This window comes from Halichoerus grypus, chromosome 11 (assembly GCF_964656455.1).
Source record: "Halichoerus grypus chromosome 11, mHalGry1.hap1.1, whole genome shotgun sequence".
NCBI classification, from domain to species: Eukaryota; Metazoa; Chordata; class Mammalia; order Carnivora; family Phocidae; genus Halichoerus; species Halichoerus grypus.
Genome location: NC_135722.1, coordinates 104455027 through 104474551, shown reverse-complemented (window position 1 = coordinate 104474551; position 19525 = coordinate 104455027). Strand labels below are relative to the sequence as shown.

Genomic DNA, 19525 nt, shown 5'->3' with positions numbered 1-19525 from the left:
CTCTACCCTTCCCCCACTCGTGCTTGCTCTCTATCTAAAATAAATAAATAAAATCTAAAAAAAAAAAGGTACAAACTCCCAGCTGTAAGATAAATAAGTCATGGGGATGTAATGTACAAATAGCATGGAGACTACAGTTAATAATAGTGCATAGTATATTTGAAAGTTGAAAGCTGCTAAGAGAGTAAATCTTAAAAGTCTTCATGACAAGAAAAAAAATTTGTCATTATATTTGGTGATGGGTGTTAACTCATTTCACAATATATACAAGTATCAAACAATGAAGTCATTCACCTGAAATTAATGTTATACATCAATTATATCTGAATTTTAAAATTTTACGAATACAGTCTAATATAGATGAGATGAAAAGTGACTAAAATGGAAGAGTATGTATAGTATGACCTCATTCTGAACATATAAATGTATATTATACACATATGCAAACAGGAAAAGATCCTAGAAGGATCTGCACTAAGGTGTTAATAAAATAGTGATCCTGGCTTGTAGGAATGTGATTTTTCTTTTGTGTCACTTCCTCATCTCTGTAATTCACAGGATTTGCCTCTGTGGTGTTATTTTTAAAAGTTTATGTGTCTCTGAAATTCTAATAAAGAAAGTGGTGCAATGGGTTAACAGAGTTGTATTGTTTTGAGAGTTATATATACACACATATACATAATTCTCAATATATCAAAATTTCCCTATGAAGTTTAAACTGCTACAAAGAAAATTTAAGTAAGAGTGAAAGAAAACTGTATTCACATTCATTGCAGGAAAGTCAAATTATCATAGTTGCATTGAAGAGTTAACGTTTATTTAAAGTTTGAATTAAACTCTGATTTTTCACTTGTGTACTATTTCAGACAGTAGTGGCTTCATCTACTGGGGAACTTATATCAGAAATCTCAGTATGGGGCGCCTAGGTGGCTCAGTCAGTTAAGTGTCTGCCTTTGGCTCAAGTCATGATCCCAAGGTCCTGGGGTCGAGCCCCATGTCGGGCTCCCTGCTCAGCAGGGAGTCAGCTTGTCCCTCTCCTTCTGCCCCTCTTCCCCAGGCTTGTGCTCTCTCTCACTCATGCTCTCTAACAAATAAAATCTTAAAAACAAAATCTCAGTATGTGTCATCTTCATTGCATCCCTCTAATTCGACTTCTTCATACCCATTATTTGGTTGCCATGCCCTTTTGAGTCTACCACAAGATGTCTCTCAATAATCCCTGTTCCTCTTCATTCTCAGGTAATCCCATTAGACCAATCCATCCTCTACATTGATTGCTAAGTTATTTTTATAAAGCCCTACCTGATCATATAATCCTGTTTCAAAATCTTTTTTTTTTAAAGATTTTATTTATTTGACAGAGAGAGACACAGCAAGAGAGGGAACACAAGCAGGGGGAGTGGGAGAGGGAGAAGCAGGCTTCCCACCAAGCAGGGAGCCCGATGTGGGGCGCAATCCCAGGACCCTGGGATCATGACCTGAGCCGAAGGCAGACGCTTAACGACTGAGCCACCCAGGCGCCCCGTTCCAAAATCTTAAAAGCCCAATGTCTACAGACACTCCCTATCATCTTGCAATTTATTTAAAGCCCTTCACAACTTAATTTCCTCTGTAACTTCCCAGCCACATCTCTCAAGATTTCTGAACCTATACTCTAAAGCTTTGCTTACTTACTAGTTGTTCTTCAAGTCTGCCATGTACTTTCAAACTTCCTATACTCATTCAGTTCCTTCTGTCTGGAATGACGACCTTTTCAGTCTCTAACCACTCTCAATCTTTTCTACCCCAAAACTGACTTTATTTTTCAAGATCCAACTTAAACTTACAAGGGTTTCCCCAAAACCTGCCTCATTCCCACAGAAATTAATCACCTCTTCTGTACTTAGCTTGCATCAACAGATTAGTAATTACTACAATACACACCCATTCATACACACAGGTATCTTGTCCCTCTAAATTGTGACAGTATCTTATATTTAGCTCTACAAACTCAGCATACTGCTAGGTACAAAAATAGATATTCATTAAATGATACTGAGTGGAGAAACAAATGATCACCTTGTGTTGCCACTCAGTAGCTTCCTCTTCCTTTTTCTTCTTGGCTTCTTCTAGAAGTGCAATCTTGGCAGTGAATTCAGCAAGTTCTGCTGCCTAAAATAAAGAATATAATTACCAATACTAAAAAAAAATTTTCAAAAATATTCTGTCAACAAAGCTTTAATGTACATGTTTGGGCTGTTTTACATGACTCTCTTAGTCTTTCATTTTTAAGAAGGTAGCATTTAAGATCATAAATATCTTATTTATAGTAGGTCTAATGAACTAGTAAGAAGACAAAATGAAAGCAGTTTTATTATAGATAAGCAGTTCTTCCTGTTTCAGTAGCAGGAACTTAAAATGTGGAACTCAGGTGCTATTTTTTAACTTTGATCAATAAAGTACTTGCTAAATCCTACAAAAGAAAAAAAACTGCATTTTATATAATGCTTTACAGTTTAAAAGTATGCTGTCAAATAATCTAACTGGATTCCCCAACAATCCTATTTGGTGCCTTTATTCCTTTTTTCAAAGGGAAGGACCTGGGGCTCAGAAAGACCCAAGGACACATATCAAGTAAATGTCTGAACCAATATTTAATTCCAGGATCTTTTAAATGTCATGCCTACTCAATATCTGCAAGTCCAATAAACAAACACCCAATAAATTATGGCCTACATTTATCTTTTAAGAAGGAATTAGGGGCGCCTGGGTGGCTCAGTTGGTTAAGCGACTGCCTTCGGCTCAGGTCATGATCCTGGAGTCCCGGGATCGAGTCCCACATCGGGCTCCCTGCTCAGCAGGGAGTCTGCTTCTCCCTCTGACCCTCCCCCCTCTCATGCTCTCTCTATCTCATTCTCTCTCTCAAATAAATAAATAAAATCTTTAAAAAAAAAAAAAAAAGAAGGAATTAGAAGATCTTGTCAATTTATCTGAAGTAAAACACACTAGTGGCTAATGCAAAGTTTAAGTGAATCAGAAATCTTCTGTTAGCAATAGACTCCACTGATATTTTATTATTTTTAGGTGTTTTTTTTTTTTTTTTTACGCAGAAATAAAATTTTTAGGTTTATTTCCACACTTTTGTTATTAGATTACTTGTATCTTTGGTTTGCTTTCCAGAAGATCTAATATAGTTTTATAAGGTTTGCTTCATGCTTTTATCTAAATTTTTCTTCTTCTCTGAGACAGAACTAAGACAGGTTCCTGACCAGTTGTTCCTGATTCTTCATCTGGTCGGCAGCTTGTTTTGCAATAGCAGACTTGGCTTCTTCAGCAGCTCGACGTTCCTTTTCAAGCCTTTCTGCTTCTTCCTTTGCTCGCTTTCGTTCCTGGTCCAGTTCCAGAGCTTTTCGAGTCTGTTCTTCTAGTTCTGTCAAATATATGTACGCCACCCCCAAACAACAGTTAATTCTAATTATTCTCATTATCAAGAGAAGCCAAAATGGTAACAAAGAATCTAATCTAAAATTAGCACATCTGCAAATGAACATATACTTTGTTTTTAACTTGGCAAAAGCCTAATAAATATTTTTAAGTACTACACAATTAAAAAACTTGAAGAAATGAAAATTCTTTGTGATTCAACTTACGTCATAAAGCTAGAAGTACATCTTTAGTTTTAAAAATATACTATCTCCAAAGTTTTGACCTAAAGAACTTGCCATCTGTTTCAAAACTCTATAAAACAATACACTTCAAAACTTACGTAACATTTCACTTAAACTAAGTATCAGATAAGTAAACCCAAGACATTAAGATTGAAAACAATACTGAGTCAAAACAGGAATTTTGATGCAAATCATATGAATTACGAACTAAATTATGAACTAAAACTTTTGAGTTATTGGTACATAAGCATTCTTCAGGCATGAAGACAAAGTAAATATCTGGAGATAATTGACATCAATTTTAATCTTTAAGTGTACAGATCATAAAGTCGTTTTCTTATTTGGTGAGTTGAATGAGAAAGGAAAATATCAGCACAAAGCCAAAAATCTTTAAAAAAAGTACTAATTTTAAACATTAGTCTGACAACTCTTGCTTAAAAACAAGGATATTTTGTGACAGAAGACATAAGAATGTCACCTATTAAGAGAGTATAATGTCCTACAAAGAATGATTCTCCCTTTCTGTATACTCCAGAAAGGAAGAAAAACTAAAAATCTTTATGTCATGAGGTCTGAAAGCTAACTGTAACATACACACTTCTTTCCACTCTTAATTTTGTTGTTCTTGGTCAGAATTAATTTAGTTAACTGCAGTTAAGACTTGTGAGTGTTGGAGAGGGGTAGGAAGAAAACTGACTCTGGTTAAATTTTAAATTCTTGATAAAATAATGTAAAAATTGTATGTGGCTATCTGGCTATAAAGATGAAATGTATATAACACTGGATATTGCCACACCTAAACACTAGATTATTCATTTTAGAATCTGACTTCTAAAACTGGGACATCAAGCTAACTTATCAAACTCTTCTTCTTCCCAACTGGTTGATTAATATATAAAATAAAGTACACAAAACTCATGGCTGTATCATTCATCTAAACAAGCAAACAAATAAAAAAAAGAAAAGAAAAACACTGCTTCTTCTCTCATAATAAAAATTCCTTCTGTGCTATGAAGTAAGAAAGAAAGAGGAGCAACATGGCAGAGGAGTAGGAGACCTGGATCTCGTCTCCTCTCAGGAATTCAGCTGGATAGGGATCAAAACACTCTGAACACCTACGAACTCAATAGGAGATCGAAGAAAAGAAGAGCAACAACTCTCTGAACAGAAAAGCGACCACTTTCTGGAAGGTAGGACGTGCGGAGAAGTGAATGCGAGGCGATATTCGGGAGGATACACGGCGGGGGAGGGGCCTCCGTCGGCCGCTTCTGGCAAGTGATCGAGCCGCGGAGCACAAAATCGGAACTTTTAGAAGTCTGCTCTGCTGAGGGACGTCATTCTGGTGGCTAAGCGGGGGGTGGAACCCTCGCGGGACAGTGTGGTCTCAGGACCCTCGGGGTCACAGGAAGACCGGGGCTGCCTGAGTGCCACAGAGCCCCAGGTATCAGAGCGGGGAAGCCGGCTGCAGAGACGGAGCCCAGGCGCGGGCTCTCAGCTCGGGGTTGCTATAAACCGTGATCCGCGGCACAGTCGGGCCACTGCTCCTCCAGCGGGGACCCAACAAGCGGCAGATCCGGGGAGACCCCCCTTCTTCCCCCGGGGAGGAGAGGTGCGGGAGTGCACCGCGGGGATCTGCTGGGTTTGGAGACTCCACCCAGGGTCGGGTGCCAGATAGAAAGGCGCGGTCACAGGCCGGGTGAGCGCGGAGTGTGGCCGGAGACCGGGGAGACGGGAGTGACTGCTTTTCTCTGGGGGCTGCTGAGGAGCGGGACCCCGAGTTCTCGGCTCCGCCGGGGCGGAGACTAGGAGGCCGCCATTTTCACTCTCCGCCTCCAAAGCTGTATGGAAAGCTTGCAGGGAACAAAAGCTCCCGAGAACAAACCCGAGCAGATTACTTAGCCCGGACCGGCAAGGGCGGGGCAATTCCGCCTCCGGCAAAGACATTTGGGAACCACGGCAACAGGCCCCTCCCCCAGAAGATCAGCGAGAACAGCCAGCCAAGACCAAGTTTACCGATCAGTGAGAACGGCAGAACTCCAGCGCTAGGGGAATACTGCACATAGAATCCATGGCTTTTTCCCCATGATTCTTTAGTCTTTCAAAGTTAATTTTTTAAATTTTCTTTTTTGTTTCTTTTTTTCCTTGAATTTTTCTTTTTCCCTTTTTCATGAACATCTTATCAATCCCTTTTTAAAAAATCTTTTTTATTTTTCATTTTTAGAGTCATATTCTATCCCTTCATAGTAGTTAACCTTATTTTTGGTATACATATAAGTTGTTCTCTCTTTAAAATTTTGGGATACAGTTTCTTCTAACAGACCAAAATATACCCTAAATCTCTAGTGTATGGCTTTGTTCTACTCTCGTGCCTGATCACATTCTTTTTTTTTTTAATTTCGCTTCTTCCTTTTTTCAACCAACTTCTTATCTTATCAATTCCTTTTATAAAATGTTTTATAATTTTCGTCTTTACAGTCATATTCCATCCCTTCATCATATTTACCCTTATTTTTGTACATATATAAGCTTTTCTTTCTTTAAAATTTTGGGAGGCAGTTTCTTCTAACAGACCAAAATATGCCCAAAATCTAGTGTGTGGCACTGATCACACACCAGCCTGATCATATCTGATCATATTCTTTTTTTTTTTTTATCTTTTTCCTTTTTTCTTTCTTTCCCTTTCTTTTCCTCCAGTTTCAGGTCTCTTCTCATTTGTTTACTGTATATTTTTCTGTGGTCGTTGTTACCCTGTTAGCATTTTGTTCTCTCATTCATCTATTCTCCTCTGGACAAAATGACAAGACAGAAAAAATCACCTCAAAAAAAAGAACAAGAGGCAGTACCGACTGCCAGGGACCTAATCAGTACGGACATTAGTAAGATGTCGCAACTAGAGTTCAGAATGACGATTATAAAGATATATCAGAAAAACCCTTTCTGGAGAAATAAAAGAACTAAAATCTAACCAAGTCGAAATCAAACAGGCTATTAATGAGGTGCAATAAAAAATGGAGGCTCTAACTGCGAGGATAAATGAGGCAGAAGGGAGAATTAGTGATAAAGAAAACCAAATGACGGAGAATAAAGAAGCTGAGAAAAAGAGAGATAAACAACTACTGGATCACAAGGGGAGAATTCGAGAGATAAGTGATACCATAAAATGAAACAATATTAGAATAATTGGGATCCCAGAAGAAGAAAGGGGGGGGGGCAGAAAGTATATTGGAGCAAATTGTAGCAGAGAACTTCTCTAATCTGGGGAAGGAAACAGGCATCAAAATCCAGGAGGCACAGAGAACCCCCCTCAAAATCAATAAAAATAGGTCAACACCCCAGCATCTAACACTAAAACTTACAAGTCTCAGAGACAAAGAGAAAATCCTGAAAGCAGCTCGGGACAAGAGATCTGTAACCTACAATGGTAGAAACATTAGATTGGCAACAGACTTATCCACAGAGACCTGGCAGGCCAGAAAGGACTGGCATGATATATTCAGAGCACTAAATGAGAAAAATATGCAGCCAAGAATACTACATCCAGCTAGGCTGTCACTGAAAATAGAAGGAGAGGAAAAAAGCTTCCAGGACAAACAAAAACTAAAGGAATTTGCAAACACGAAACCAGCTCTACAAGTAATATTGAAAGGGGTCCTCTAAGCAAAGAGAGAGTCTAAAAGCAACACAGACCAGAAAGGAACACAGACAATACACAGTAACAGTCACCTTACAGGCAATACAACGGCACTAAATTCCTATCTTTCAATAGTTACCCTGAATGTAAATGGGCTAAATGCCCCAATCAAAAGAAACAGGCTGTCACATTGGATAAAAAAATAAGACCCATTGATATGCTGTCTGCAAGAGACTCATTTTAGACCCAAAGACACCTCCAGATTGAAAGTGAGGGGGTGGAAAACCATTTACCATGCTAATGGACACCAAAAGAAAGCTGGGTGGCAATCCTCATATCAGACAAATTAGATTTTAAACCAAAGACTATAATAAGAGATGAGGAAGGACACTATATCCTACTTAAAGGGTCTACCCAACAAGAAGATCTAACAATTGTAAATATCTATGCCCCTAACATGGGAGCAGCCAATTACATAAGCCAATTAATAACAAAAGCAAAGAAACACATCGACAACAATACAATAATAGTAGGGGACTTTAACACCCCCCTCACTGAAATGGACAGATCATCTAAGCAAAAGATCAACAAGGAAATTAAGACTTTATAAATGACACACTGGAACAAATGGACTTCACAGATATATTCAGAACATTCCATCCCAAAGCAACAGAATACACATTCTTCTCTAGTGCCCATGGAACATTATCCAGAATAGATCACATCATAGGTCACAAATCAGGTCTCAACTGGTACCAAAAGATTGGGATCATTCCCTGCGTATTTTCAGACCACAATGCTTTGAAACTAGAACTCAATCACAAGAGGAAAGTCGGAAAGAACTCAAATACATGGAGGTTAACTAAAGAATGAATGGGTCAACCAGGAAATTAAAGAAGAATTAAAAAAAATCATGGAAACAAATGAAAACTAAAACACAACTGTTCAAAATCTTTGGGATGCAGCAAAGGCAGTCCTAAGAGGAAAGTATATAGCAATAGAAGCCTTTCTCAAGAAACAAGAAAGGTCTCAAATACACAACCTAACCCTACACCTAAAGAGCTAGAGAAAGAACAGCAAATAAAGCCTAAACCCAGCAGGAGAAGAGAAATAAAAAAGATCAGAGCAGAAATCAATGAAATAGAAACCAAATGAACAGTAGAACAGATCAATGAAACTAGGAGCTGGTTCTCTGAAAGAATTAATAAGATTGATAAACCCCTGGCCAGACTTACCAAAAAGAAAAGAGAAAGAACCCAAGTAAGTAAAATCATGAATGAAAGAGGAGCGATCACAAGCAACACCAAAGAAATACAAACAATTATAAGAACATATTATGAGCAACTATATGCCAGCAAATTAGATAATCTGGAAGAAATGGATGCATTCCTAGAGATGTATCAACTACCAAAACCGAACCAGGAAGAAATAGAAAACCTGAACAGACGTATCACCACTAAGGAAATTGAAGCAGTCATCAAAAATCTCCCAACAAAAGCCCAGGGCCAGATGGCTTCCCAGGGGAATTCTACCAAACATTTCAAGAAGATTTATTATCCTGAAACTGTTCCAAAAAATAGAAATGGAAGGAAAACTTCCAAACTCGTTCTATGAGGCCACCATTACCTTGATCCCCAAACCAAAGACCCTATCAAAAAGGAGAATTACAGACCAATATCCCTGATGAACATGGGTGCAAAAATTCTCACCAAAATACTAGCCAATAGGATCCAACAGTACATTAAAAGGATTATTCACCACGACTAAGTGGGATATATCCCTGGGTTGCAAGGTTGGTTCAGAATACACAAATCAATCAATGTGATATAATACATTAATAAAAGAAAGAACAAGAACCATATGATCCTCTCAATAGATGCAGAAAAAGCATTTGACAAAGTACAGCATCCTTTCTTGATCAAAACTCTTCAGAGTATAGGGATAGAGGGTACATACCTCAATATCATAAAAGACATCTATGAAAAACCCACAGCGAATATCATTCTCAATGGGGAAAAACTGAGAGCTTTCCCCCTAAGGTCAGGAACACGGCAGGGATGTCCACTATCACCACTGCTATTCAACATAGTACTAGAAGTCCCAGCCACACCAATCAGACAACAAAAAGAAATAAAAGGCATCCAAATCGGCAAAGAAGAAGTCAAATTCTCACTCTTTGCAGATGATATGATACTTTATGTGGAAAACCCAAAAGACTCCACCCCAAAACTGCTAGAACTCATACAGGAATTCAGTAAAGTGGCAGGATATAAAATCAATGCACAGAAATCAGTGGCAGTCCTATACACCAACAAGACAAGACAAGAGAAATTAAGGAGTCGATCCCATTTACAATTGCACCCAAATCCATAAGATACCTAGGAATAAATCTAACCAAAGAGGCAAAGAATCTGTACTCAGAAAACTATAAAATACTCATGAAAGAAACTGAGGAAGACACAAAGAAATGGAAAAACGTTCCATGCCCATGGATTGGAAGAACAAATATTGTGAAGATGTCAATGCTACCAAGAGCAATCGACACACTGAATGCAATCCCTATCAAAATGCCATCCACTTTTTTCAAAGAAATGGAACAAATAATCCTAAAATTTGTATGGAACCAGAAAAGGCCGCAAATAGCCAGAGGAATGTTGAAAAAGAAAAGCAAAGCTGGTGGCATCACAATTCCGGATTTCAAGCTACATTACAAAGCTGTCATCATCAAGACAGTATGGTACTGGCACAAAAACAGACACATAGATCAATGGAACAGAATAGAGAGCCCAGAAATGGACCCTCAACTCTATGGTCAACTAATCTTTGACAAAGCAGGAAAGAATGTCCAATGGAGAAAAGACAGTCTCTTCAACAAACGGTGTTGGGAAAACTGGACAGCCACATGCAGAAGAATGAAACTGGACCCCTTCCTTACACCACACACAAAAATAGACTCAAAATGGTTGAAAGACCTAAATGTGAGACAGGAGTCCATCAAAATCCTAAAGGAGAACACAGACAGCAACCTCTTCGACGTCAGTCGCAGCAACTTCTTCCTAGAAATATTGCCAAGGGCAAGGGAAGCAAGGGCAAAAATGAACTATTAGGACTTCATCAAGATAAAAAGCTTTTGCACAGCAAAGGAAACAGTCAACAAAACCAAAAGACAACCGACAGAATGGGAGAAGATATATGCAAATGACATATCAGATAAAGGGCTAGTATCCAAAATCTATAAAGAACTTATCAAACTCAACACCCAAAGAACAAATGATCCAATTAAGAAATGGGCAGAAGACATGAACAGACATTTTTCCAAAGAAGACATCCAAATGGCCAACAGACACATGAAAAAGTGCTCAACATCACTCGGCATCAGGGAAATCCAAATCAAAACCTCAATGAGATACCACCTCACACCAGTCAGAATGGCTAAAATTAACAAGTCAGGAAATGACAGATGTTGGCGGGGATGCGGAGAAAGGGGAACCCTCCTACACTGTTGGTGGGAATGCAAGCTGGTGCAGCCACTCTGGAAAACAGTATGGAGGTTTCTCAAATAGTTGAAAATAGAGCTACCCTACGACCCAGCAATTGCACTACTGGGTATTTACCCCAAAGATACAAATATAGTGATCCGAAGGGGTACATGCACCCCGATGTTTACAGCAGCAATGTCCACAAGAGCCAAACTGTGGAAAGAGCCAAGATGTCCATCGACAGATGAATGGATAAAGAAGATATATATATATATATATATATATATATATATACACACACACACACACACACACACACACACACAGGAATTTTATGCAGCCATCAAAAGGAATGAAATCTTGCCATTTGCAACGACGTGGATGGAACTAGAGGGTATTATGCTGAGCGAAATAAGTCTATCAGAGAAAGACATGTATCATATGATCTCAATGATATGAGGAATTCTTAATCTCAGAAAACAAACTGAGGTTTGCTGGAGTGGGGGGGGGGTGGGAGGGATGGGGTGGCTGAGTGATAGACACTGGGGAGGGTATGTGCTCTGGTAAGCGCTGTGAATTGTGTAGGACTGTTGAATCACAGACCTGTACCTCTGAAACAAATAATACATTATATGTTAAAAAAAAAAAAAAAGAAGATAGTAGGAAGGGAAAAATGAAGGGGGGGAAATCGGAGGGGGAGACGAACCATGAGAGACGATGGACTCTGAGAAACAAACTGAGGGTTCTAGAGGGGAGGGGGTTGGGGGGATGGGTTAGCCTGGTGATGGGTATTAAAGAGGGCTCGTAATGAATGGAGCACTGGGTGTTATATGCAAACAATGAATCATGGAACACTACAAAAAAAACAGGAAAGAAAAATAAGTTTTGGTTTTAAAGTTAAATTTTCAATTAAATATTCCCAATATTCGTTATTTTCTACCTACTTTTTTGCAGTAAGTATCATTTTGAAGAATGTAGACAAGGCAATGGCTCTTTTGTGATCTATAAGTATAAATTATTTTAAATGTTGAAAACAAACTGAAAACTTCAAACCTATTCTAGTCTCTTCTAGAAAGGAAGGTTTTTAAATGACTTCTTTCTTTCCTCCCCAGTTAAAGGAGTTAGAACAGAGACTGGAAAACTATGGCCCACTAAGCCAATATCTTATTTTTGTAAATAAAGTTTCACTGGAACTCGTACCCTCACGCGTTTATGTACAGTACATGACTGCTTTCATTCTGCAACAGCAGAGCTGATAATTGCACCAGAGGCCGTTTGGCCTGCAACACCTGAAGTGCTATTACCTGGCCCTGTACAGAAAAGTTTACAAATCCCCGTATTAGAATATTTCTATGAGGGACGCCTGGGTGGCTCAAGTCGGTTAATCAATTGCCTTCGGCTGTCATGATCCCAGGGTACTGGGATTTAGTCCCACATCAGGCTCCTTTCTCAGCAGGGATCCTGCTTCTCCCTCTGCCTGCTGCTTCCCCAGCTATGCTTGCTTTCTCTCTCTCTGACAAATAAATTAAAAAAAACAAAAACAAAAAAACAATAAAACCCAGTTATACCAAAAAAAAAAGAAAAAGAATATTTCTATGAAACAAACATGCCTCCAAGACCTTGGATCCCATTAGAACACCTGCAAGAAGGATTAGCTAAGAAAGATAAACAATATCAATATTTTGCCTCTCTGGTTCATAAAGAGCTAGGACCTACAATTTTTGAGGTCTGGCACATGGTAAGAGGGTACCAAGGAATATGGCTTCTTTTAGAAGATAACCTCTTTCAGGATGAAGATTAAAGGTTACAAGAATAAGCTGCTTCTCTCATTAACAGTACTGCATTGATGTAGATGGTTATGGTGTTTATAACAAGGAAGTTAAGTTCAAGCTAATAAAATTTGGGAAAGCCTCTCTTACTCAATCAGGCTTGAACACAAATTTGATTTCTGACCGGTCTAAGATTCTGCAAGCCAAATGATCTCTTATGTTACCCTGAAGGCAAAGCTTAGAAACTATATAACTGCAAATGAATTAGTAAAAAATACATAAATGAACTAAATTATCCCAAAAGGATTATAGAGTTTTCTTCCTTTTCCCAGTCTAAGGTAATAGTTTACTAAGTATCACATTTTTTCCCTAGGAAAAGAATACCGTCATTAAAAAAAGCAAGGAAGTTCCACTGTCATTAATTCTTAGAATTCGGGGCACCTGGGTGGCTTAGTCGTTAAGCGTCTGCATTCGGCTCAGGTCATGATCCCAGAGTCCTGGGATCGAGTCCCGCATTGGGCTCCCTGCTCTGCAGGAAGCCTGCTTCTCCCTCTCCCTCTCCCACTGCCCCCTGCTTGTGTTCCTGCTCTAACTCTCTATCAAATAAATAAAGTCTTTAAAAAAAAAAATTCTTAGAATTCATAGAATTAAGAAGTTCTGCCTAACCTTAGCAAAGCCTGAAATCCTGCTCAACTCCACCAGTGATCTGCACATATTCTGCCTGTCAAAAGAAAATTAAATCCTCTCTCAAGTTAAGTAACATCATCCCAGGTCTCCCTAATGTTTCAAACTCAATGTTGGGCAAGCAACCAAAATTACCAGGCATACGGGAAGATGGGACCAAATGACCCCTTCCAACACCCCTAAAGCCCCCCAAAACAAAGACTACTGTATGGGCCCAAAGATTATCCAGATATTGCAGTTAGCAAACATGTTAACATAACTATGATAGATACTGCTTATCTAGGAACGCTGAAGAAAAAGCAAAGAATGAGGAAAGATGCAAAGTCCAGAGGAACACAATAATGCAGAAGCAGATCTTCAGGCATCTTACAAACCCTCTGCAGAGATGTCAAGGGCAAGAGTCCCCTTTATAATCATGGAAGTTCAAGTCATCAGTATTTTCCTTATGGTTATACTATCTTCTAAAAACTTCATTCTCCCTTCAACATTTAAGTCCACAATCCATAGCTCCCCATAAACAAACATAAAATTCGGGAGGTCTTTGACAGGGACACAGATACACTACTAATTTTATTTTAGCAAAACATTGAGCGAGTAGAATCATGTATTCAAGCACCATCCCCCCAAAAGAGAAAATATTTATAACCACCAAACAACCAGTAAAACTGCAAATGTGAAGAGCATGTGATGTTTCCTCCTGTGGCTTAGAGTAAACTTGAAGGAAGGAAAATCTGAAAAGGCTACACTTATAGGGGCTGGGGGCAGGGAGGGGGAGCCCAACAGAAAAGCTAGAAATAAATGCCAACTTGGAAGATCAGTCAGAGTTATGGAGCTTGTCACCACATTCGGTCACTGTTAACACATCCTCAACCCACAGAAGTGTGCAGCGAAGACATCCCAAGAGCTAATAAGCTTCCTCTCTTGGACTATCCATCTCCAGAACTTCCTTTCCAGAAACTCTCTACTCAGAAGAGGATCATGAATAGAAGATGGGAGGAAAGGAAAAGTACAGTTAATATGGCAAACAGAAAGAGAAATCACCAACCCAGGAATGATCCAGGAGGTGCATCACCTCGCAATACCACAGGAGAGAGTTTGTGCTGTGAAATATGCACAGGACATCCAGACTGTTGACTCCCACTGCAAGGGACAGTCTTGACAGATAATAAACTCTTCTGGAGCTGTGGTTTGTCCTGTTATAGGAGCTGTGGCTCCCTATAACAACTTTTTCAAGTAATTATTTTCCTTTCCTCAACTTCAGAATAATTTATAAAAGTATGCAATGTGTGACCATTAACAATTAATGTCATAAAAGATAATGTAAAATCTAAGTAATAACATGCTTCCTACTGGACATGACATGTACTTTCTTGTATGCCTATTACTCACTTATGAAACATGTCAGTTTCAATTCCAGATAAAACTGGTAACTGAACAGCGTGGCACTGACAATAAAATCGACAAATAGGTGAGTGGAACAGAATAGTCCAGAAGCAGACCTACATACATACTGTCTTCTGGATCTGTGACAAAGGTGATGGCTGTAGTTCAACGGGGAAAGGAGAGTCCTTGTAATAAATGGGTCCGGGTCAACTGAAAATATATATGGGAAGAAATAACATGACTCCTACAAAGATCGTAATATGGATTTCAGACGTGAATGTGGAAGGTAAGGCAGTCTCTAGCAGGCAGTGAGAAATAGTACATGCACAGCCATAAGGGAAGGAGTGGTACGTGGGACTTAAAGAACTTCTCTTCATTAAGAGAAACTTACATTGAGAGAGAAAAAAGGTAAACCATGGAGAGGTTTTCTCTTAACAATACAGATCAGTAAGAAAAAAAAAGAAAATCCATTTTTTAAAAATAGGCAAAAGGCATGAAAAGGCACTTTACAGATGCTATAAGCATTTGCAGAAGTGCTTAAATCAAATCATCAGTCATCAAGAAAATGCACAGTACTAACTGTGCTCACCAGAATGGCTACACAGAGAACACGAGAGGAAGCCCTGACAATAAAACAAGTCATCAAAGTAATGTAGATACAGAGCAAACCAGCTTTCACTACTGGTAGGAAGGAGCAGTGATGCCATCACTTTGGAGAGACGGAGGCATATCTACGATAAACTGTAGCAGTGCTCCAGCAACTCCACTCCCGGGTGCAGATACCTCCCCAAAATTAATACCTTAGTGCGATGTTTAAGAGTGCTCACAGCAGCCTCAGTTTATAATAGCCAGAACCAGAACTATCGCAAATGTCTATCCGTAGTGGTATCTACATGCAACAGAATAAATATTACAAAACCACGTAAAAGAACAAACTACAGCTCCAGGTGTAAGTTTTGAACAAAAAGAAGCCAAACAGAAGAGTCCATGAATTCATTTACATGTAGTTCAAAAACAAGCAAGACTGTTCTTGGCATGACACCAAAAGCACAAGCAAAAAATAAATACACTGGATTCCAGGGCCACCTAGGTGGTGCAGTCAGTTAAGCCTCCAACTCTTGGTTTCAGCTCAGGTCGCAATCTTAGGGTCATGAGATCAGGCCCCACGTCGGGCTCCGTGCTCAGTGTGGAGTCTGCTTAAGATTCTCTCCCCCTTGCCCCTTTGCCCCTGTGCTCACACTCTCCCTCTCTCCCCCCAAGTGAATAAATCTTTAAAATAAACTGGACTTCATCCAAATTTAAACCACTGGGCTTCAAAGAACATCATCATCAAAGTGAACCCACAGAATGGGAGAAAATATTTGCAAATCATAGATAGGTCTGGTATGTTCTAAGACATGTGTACCAAGATACAGAAAATACTCTTAACACCTCAACAACAAAAAGACAACACAGTTGAAAAATGGAAGAAATGTAAAAATACATTTTTCCAAAGAAGATATATAAATGGTCAATAAACATATGGAAAGATGTTCAACATCATTAGCCATTTGTAAAATGCAAATCAAAACCACAGGAGCACTTCACACCCACCAGTATGACCATAATCCAAAAGACTAACATTAGCAAGTGTTGGTGAGAATATGGATCATACAAATCATACACTGATAGTGGGAATGTAAAATGGTGCAGTGGTTTCAGACACCAGTTTGGCAGTTTGTCAAAAAGTTAAATATAAACTTACCATATGACCCAGTAATCTACTCCCAGGTTTACACTCAAAAGAAATGAAAACACAATAACCAGTACACAAACGTTCGTAGCAACATATTCAGAATAGCCAAATGGTGGAAACAACCCAAATGTTCACCAACTAATGAATAAAACGTAGTAGTGTCCATAGAATGGAATTATTATTCAGCCATAAAAATGAGTGCCTGATACAAGCTACAACATGGATGAACCTCAAAAACATTATGCTCCATGAAAGACAGTTACCAAAGACCACAGTCTGCAGGATTCCATTCATATGAAATGACTAGAACATGTAGTCTACAGAGCTAGAAAGTAGATTAGTAGGTGCCTAAGACTAGCGGAGGGAAGACTCGGAAAAAACCGGAGTGACTCCTAATGGGTATGGGATTTCTTTCTGGGGTGATGTAACTGTTCTAAAATTGTGGTGGTCAGCGGCACAACTCTGAATATACTATAAACCATTAAAATGTATACTTTAAATCATTAACTGTGTGGTATTGTGACTCACACCTTAACAGAACTATTAAAAATAAGACTAAAACCTACGATGAGGGCGCCTAGGTGGCTCAGTTGGTTAAACACCTGCTTTCAGTTCAGGTCACGATCGCAGGGTCCTCGTCCTGGGATCAAGTCCCGGATCTCCCAACCGAGCTCCCTGCTCAGCAGGGAGTCTGCTTCTCCCTCTGCTCCTCCCCCTGCTCGTGCACACACACGCGCATGCGCTCTCTCTCACAAAAATAAATAAATCTTTTAAAAAATAACAAATAAATAAACTATGATGATATACATCAGAATGAGTAAGTCACATTTGGGGTGACAAAATGGGAAGGGATACAAGGGAGGGTTCCCTGAGTGCAGGTAATGTTCTGTACCTTGTTCTGGGTAGTCACAGGAATAAATTCACTTGGTAAAAATTCATTAAGCCTGATACCTAAGAGGTATGCACATTACTATAGGTATGCTATACTTCAAATCAATTTTTTTAAAAAACTTTCCCAAAAATCTCAGAAAATTAAATTAGGGATTATTTACTTCCATTCTAGAAATTAGGAACCTAAGGAAATTGAGAGGTTAAAATGACTTGCTAAAGGTCATATTCTAAGTTAATGACAAAATTCAAGCTTGACTCCTATTGTTTAATTCCTATTTATAAACAATGTATACATAAAATGGACAAGCCCCCCCCCCCCCCCACTCCCAACAAGAGCTTTCATCACACTATCAGGCTTACTTCCCCCCAAGCACTTAAAACATAAAATAATCTTGATTATCTGTTAATTTTATTACTCTGTTTTTCCTCAATAAAATGTAAGCTCCACGAGAGCAGAGACCGTACCTGTCCAGTACCGTATCCCCAATACCTACAACACTGCCTCGTACACACTGCGTGCTTAGTAAGGATGCAGAATGAATGACATCACTATACTTCAACTCCTTCTTGTGGTTTGTCTTTTCAAGGTGGGATTTCACTTTGATATTTGCCAGGACAGTAAGTGAATGCAAGTCTGACTCTGTTATATCTCAAATATACCCTCAGAAATGGTTTAAAAATGATAAAAATAAGTGTGAATTATGGAAATGTAAATGGGAGAATAGTTCTATATAATGATTTATAACTCATTTCAAATAATAATGACTTCAAAAAAATTTTTAATGAAGTATAGAAAAGTTTCTTCTCAAACAAAAACTTACAGGTTTATCTACTAAATATTATGACTTAGATAAGACCAGAGTTACTGCATTTGAGTGAGAATTTAGCATAAATTACAAGACAATCATGCAGATTTTAGGACAGCCTGGGAAAGTTTTATTATTAGGGGAAAAAAAAAAACCCAAGAAACAAATTAGATGACCTTGCCATAAGATAGTCGACTGATTTGAAACTGTCTTCATAGGGATACTCTACATTCTTTCTTATGTTCTACCTTCCTTATATTCATTAGTGCTTTCTTGAGTAGTTTTCTGTGTGTAAATCATTAATATTTTTATTATACATCCTAAATAAACAAGATTGAAAGGTTTAATAAGTAGCTATTCTCTTAGAAAAAGATATATGTAAATTAAAAAGCTCTATCATTCAATTTTTTCTTTAAAATCATACCAGTATCATAAATTTCTTTAAACTTTTTTTAAAAACACACATTCCATTTTTTTACAGCATTCTTCCTCTCAAAGTTGTGCTTATTGTATTCACATGGCACTTAGTACACATTACCTCACTTTATATTTTTATGAATACATCTTATTTCTGCCGACCACACAGACTTCCCTCCCATGCATGCTATTTATCTGTATTCCTAAAATGCAGCACAAAGTAGGCACTTCATAAAGGTCTACTTTAATTGATGAAAAAGGCACCTGGAGTAATAGAAACAGTATGAAGTTGGAATTCAGAAAATAAGTTCTGCCCTTGTGTTACGGTCTGCGAGCAAGTCTGTTTAATACCTCTGACCACTAAACTAAATAGTTTCCTAGGTCTTTTCTAGCTTTGAAAAGTGAGGCTTCTAATGAGTCAGAATAAAACATAGGTTTTTTTTTTCTATTTCTTCTCTTAGAAATATTATTTCCAATCCTCTTGGAATTAGAATGATCAACCAGTTTGTGGGTTTATAGCAATCTCAGTGACTTCCTCTTTTAGTCACCCATTTGCAAATTATTCTCCCCACTGCTCAAGAGCATCTCCCCACCATGACAGCCAGATGTAAGGAATGAAAATAACCCTTAAATAAGGTAATTATTTAATAAACTCTAAGGTTATTACTCTACTTAGAATAACAACTGCTTCTACTAGTTGTCAGGAAAGCAGGTATTAATTTTAGTTTTACAAATAGTATATATTTCATATTACATCCCCCACCAACTTCTGCTTAGGAAGGAAAAAAACATCTTATTTTGCTCAATTCCTTTTTTCTTCTGTTCTTCCTACTCTTTGTTGTTTGAAAGTAGCATATCCTAGAGTTATTTACTATAAACCACTCTCGAAATCCAACATATCCTTTCTATACACTGCAGCATTTTGGTTACATTCTGCATAGGAAGTAGGTTCTTACCAAGGTGTTACCAAAAACCAACCCACTTCTATGTGTTGTGTATTTTTTTTAATATACTAAAATAAAATTTAGAGATTGAGTTCCAAAAGAGTTTATTATAGTCAGAATAGCTTAAAATGCCTTAAAG

The 19525-nt window shown here is 38.4% G+C and overlaps 1 protein-coding gene across 6 annotated transcripts in view; it reads right to left on the bottom strand.

Annotated features, from left to right (window-relative positions):
* Positions 1 to 19525, bottom strand: part of RDX (radixin) — a 97498-nt gene that overhangs the window by 32535 nt on the left and 45438 nt on the right. For all 6 annotated transcript variants that reach the window (XM_078059032.1, XM_078059030.1, XM_078059035.1 and 3 more), the window contains 2 exons: positions 3249 to 3409; positions 2059 to 2151 (listed from right to left, as the gene is read on the bottom strand). In XM_078059032.1, coding sequence (XP_077915158.1) covers positions 2059 to 2151; positions 3249 to 3409 — 254 coding nt within the window. The remainder of the gene's footprint in view (positions 1 to 2058; positions 2152 to 3248; positions 3410 to 19525) is intronic.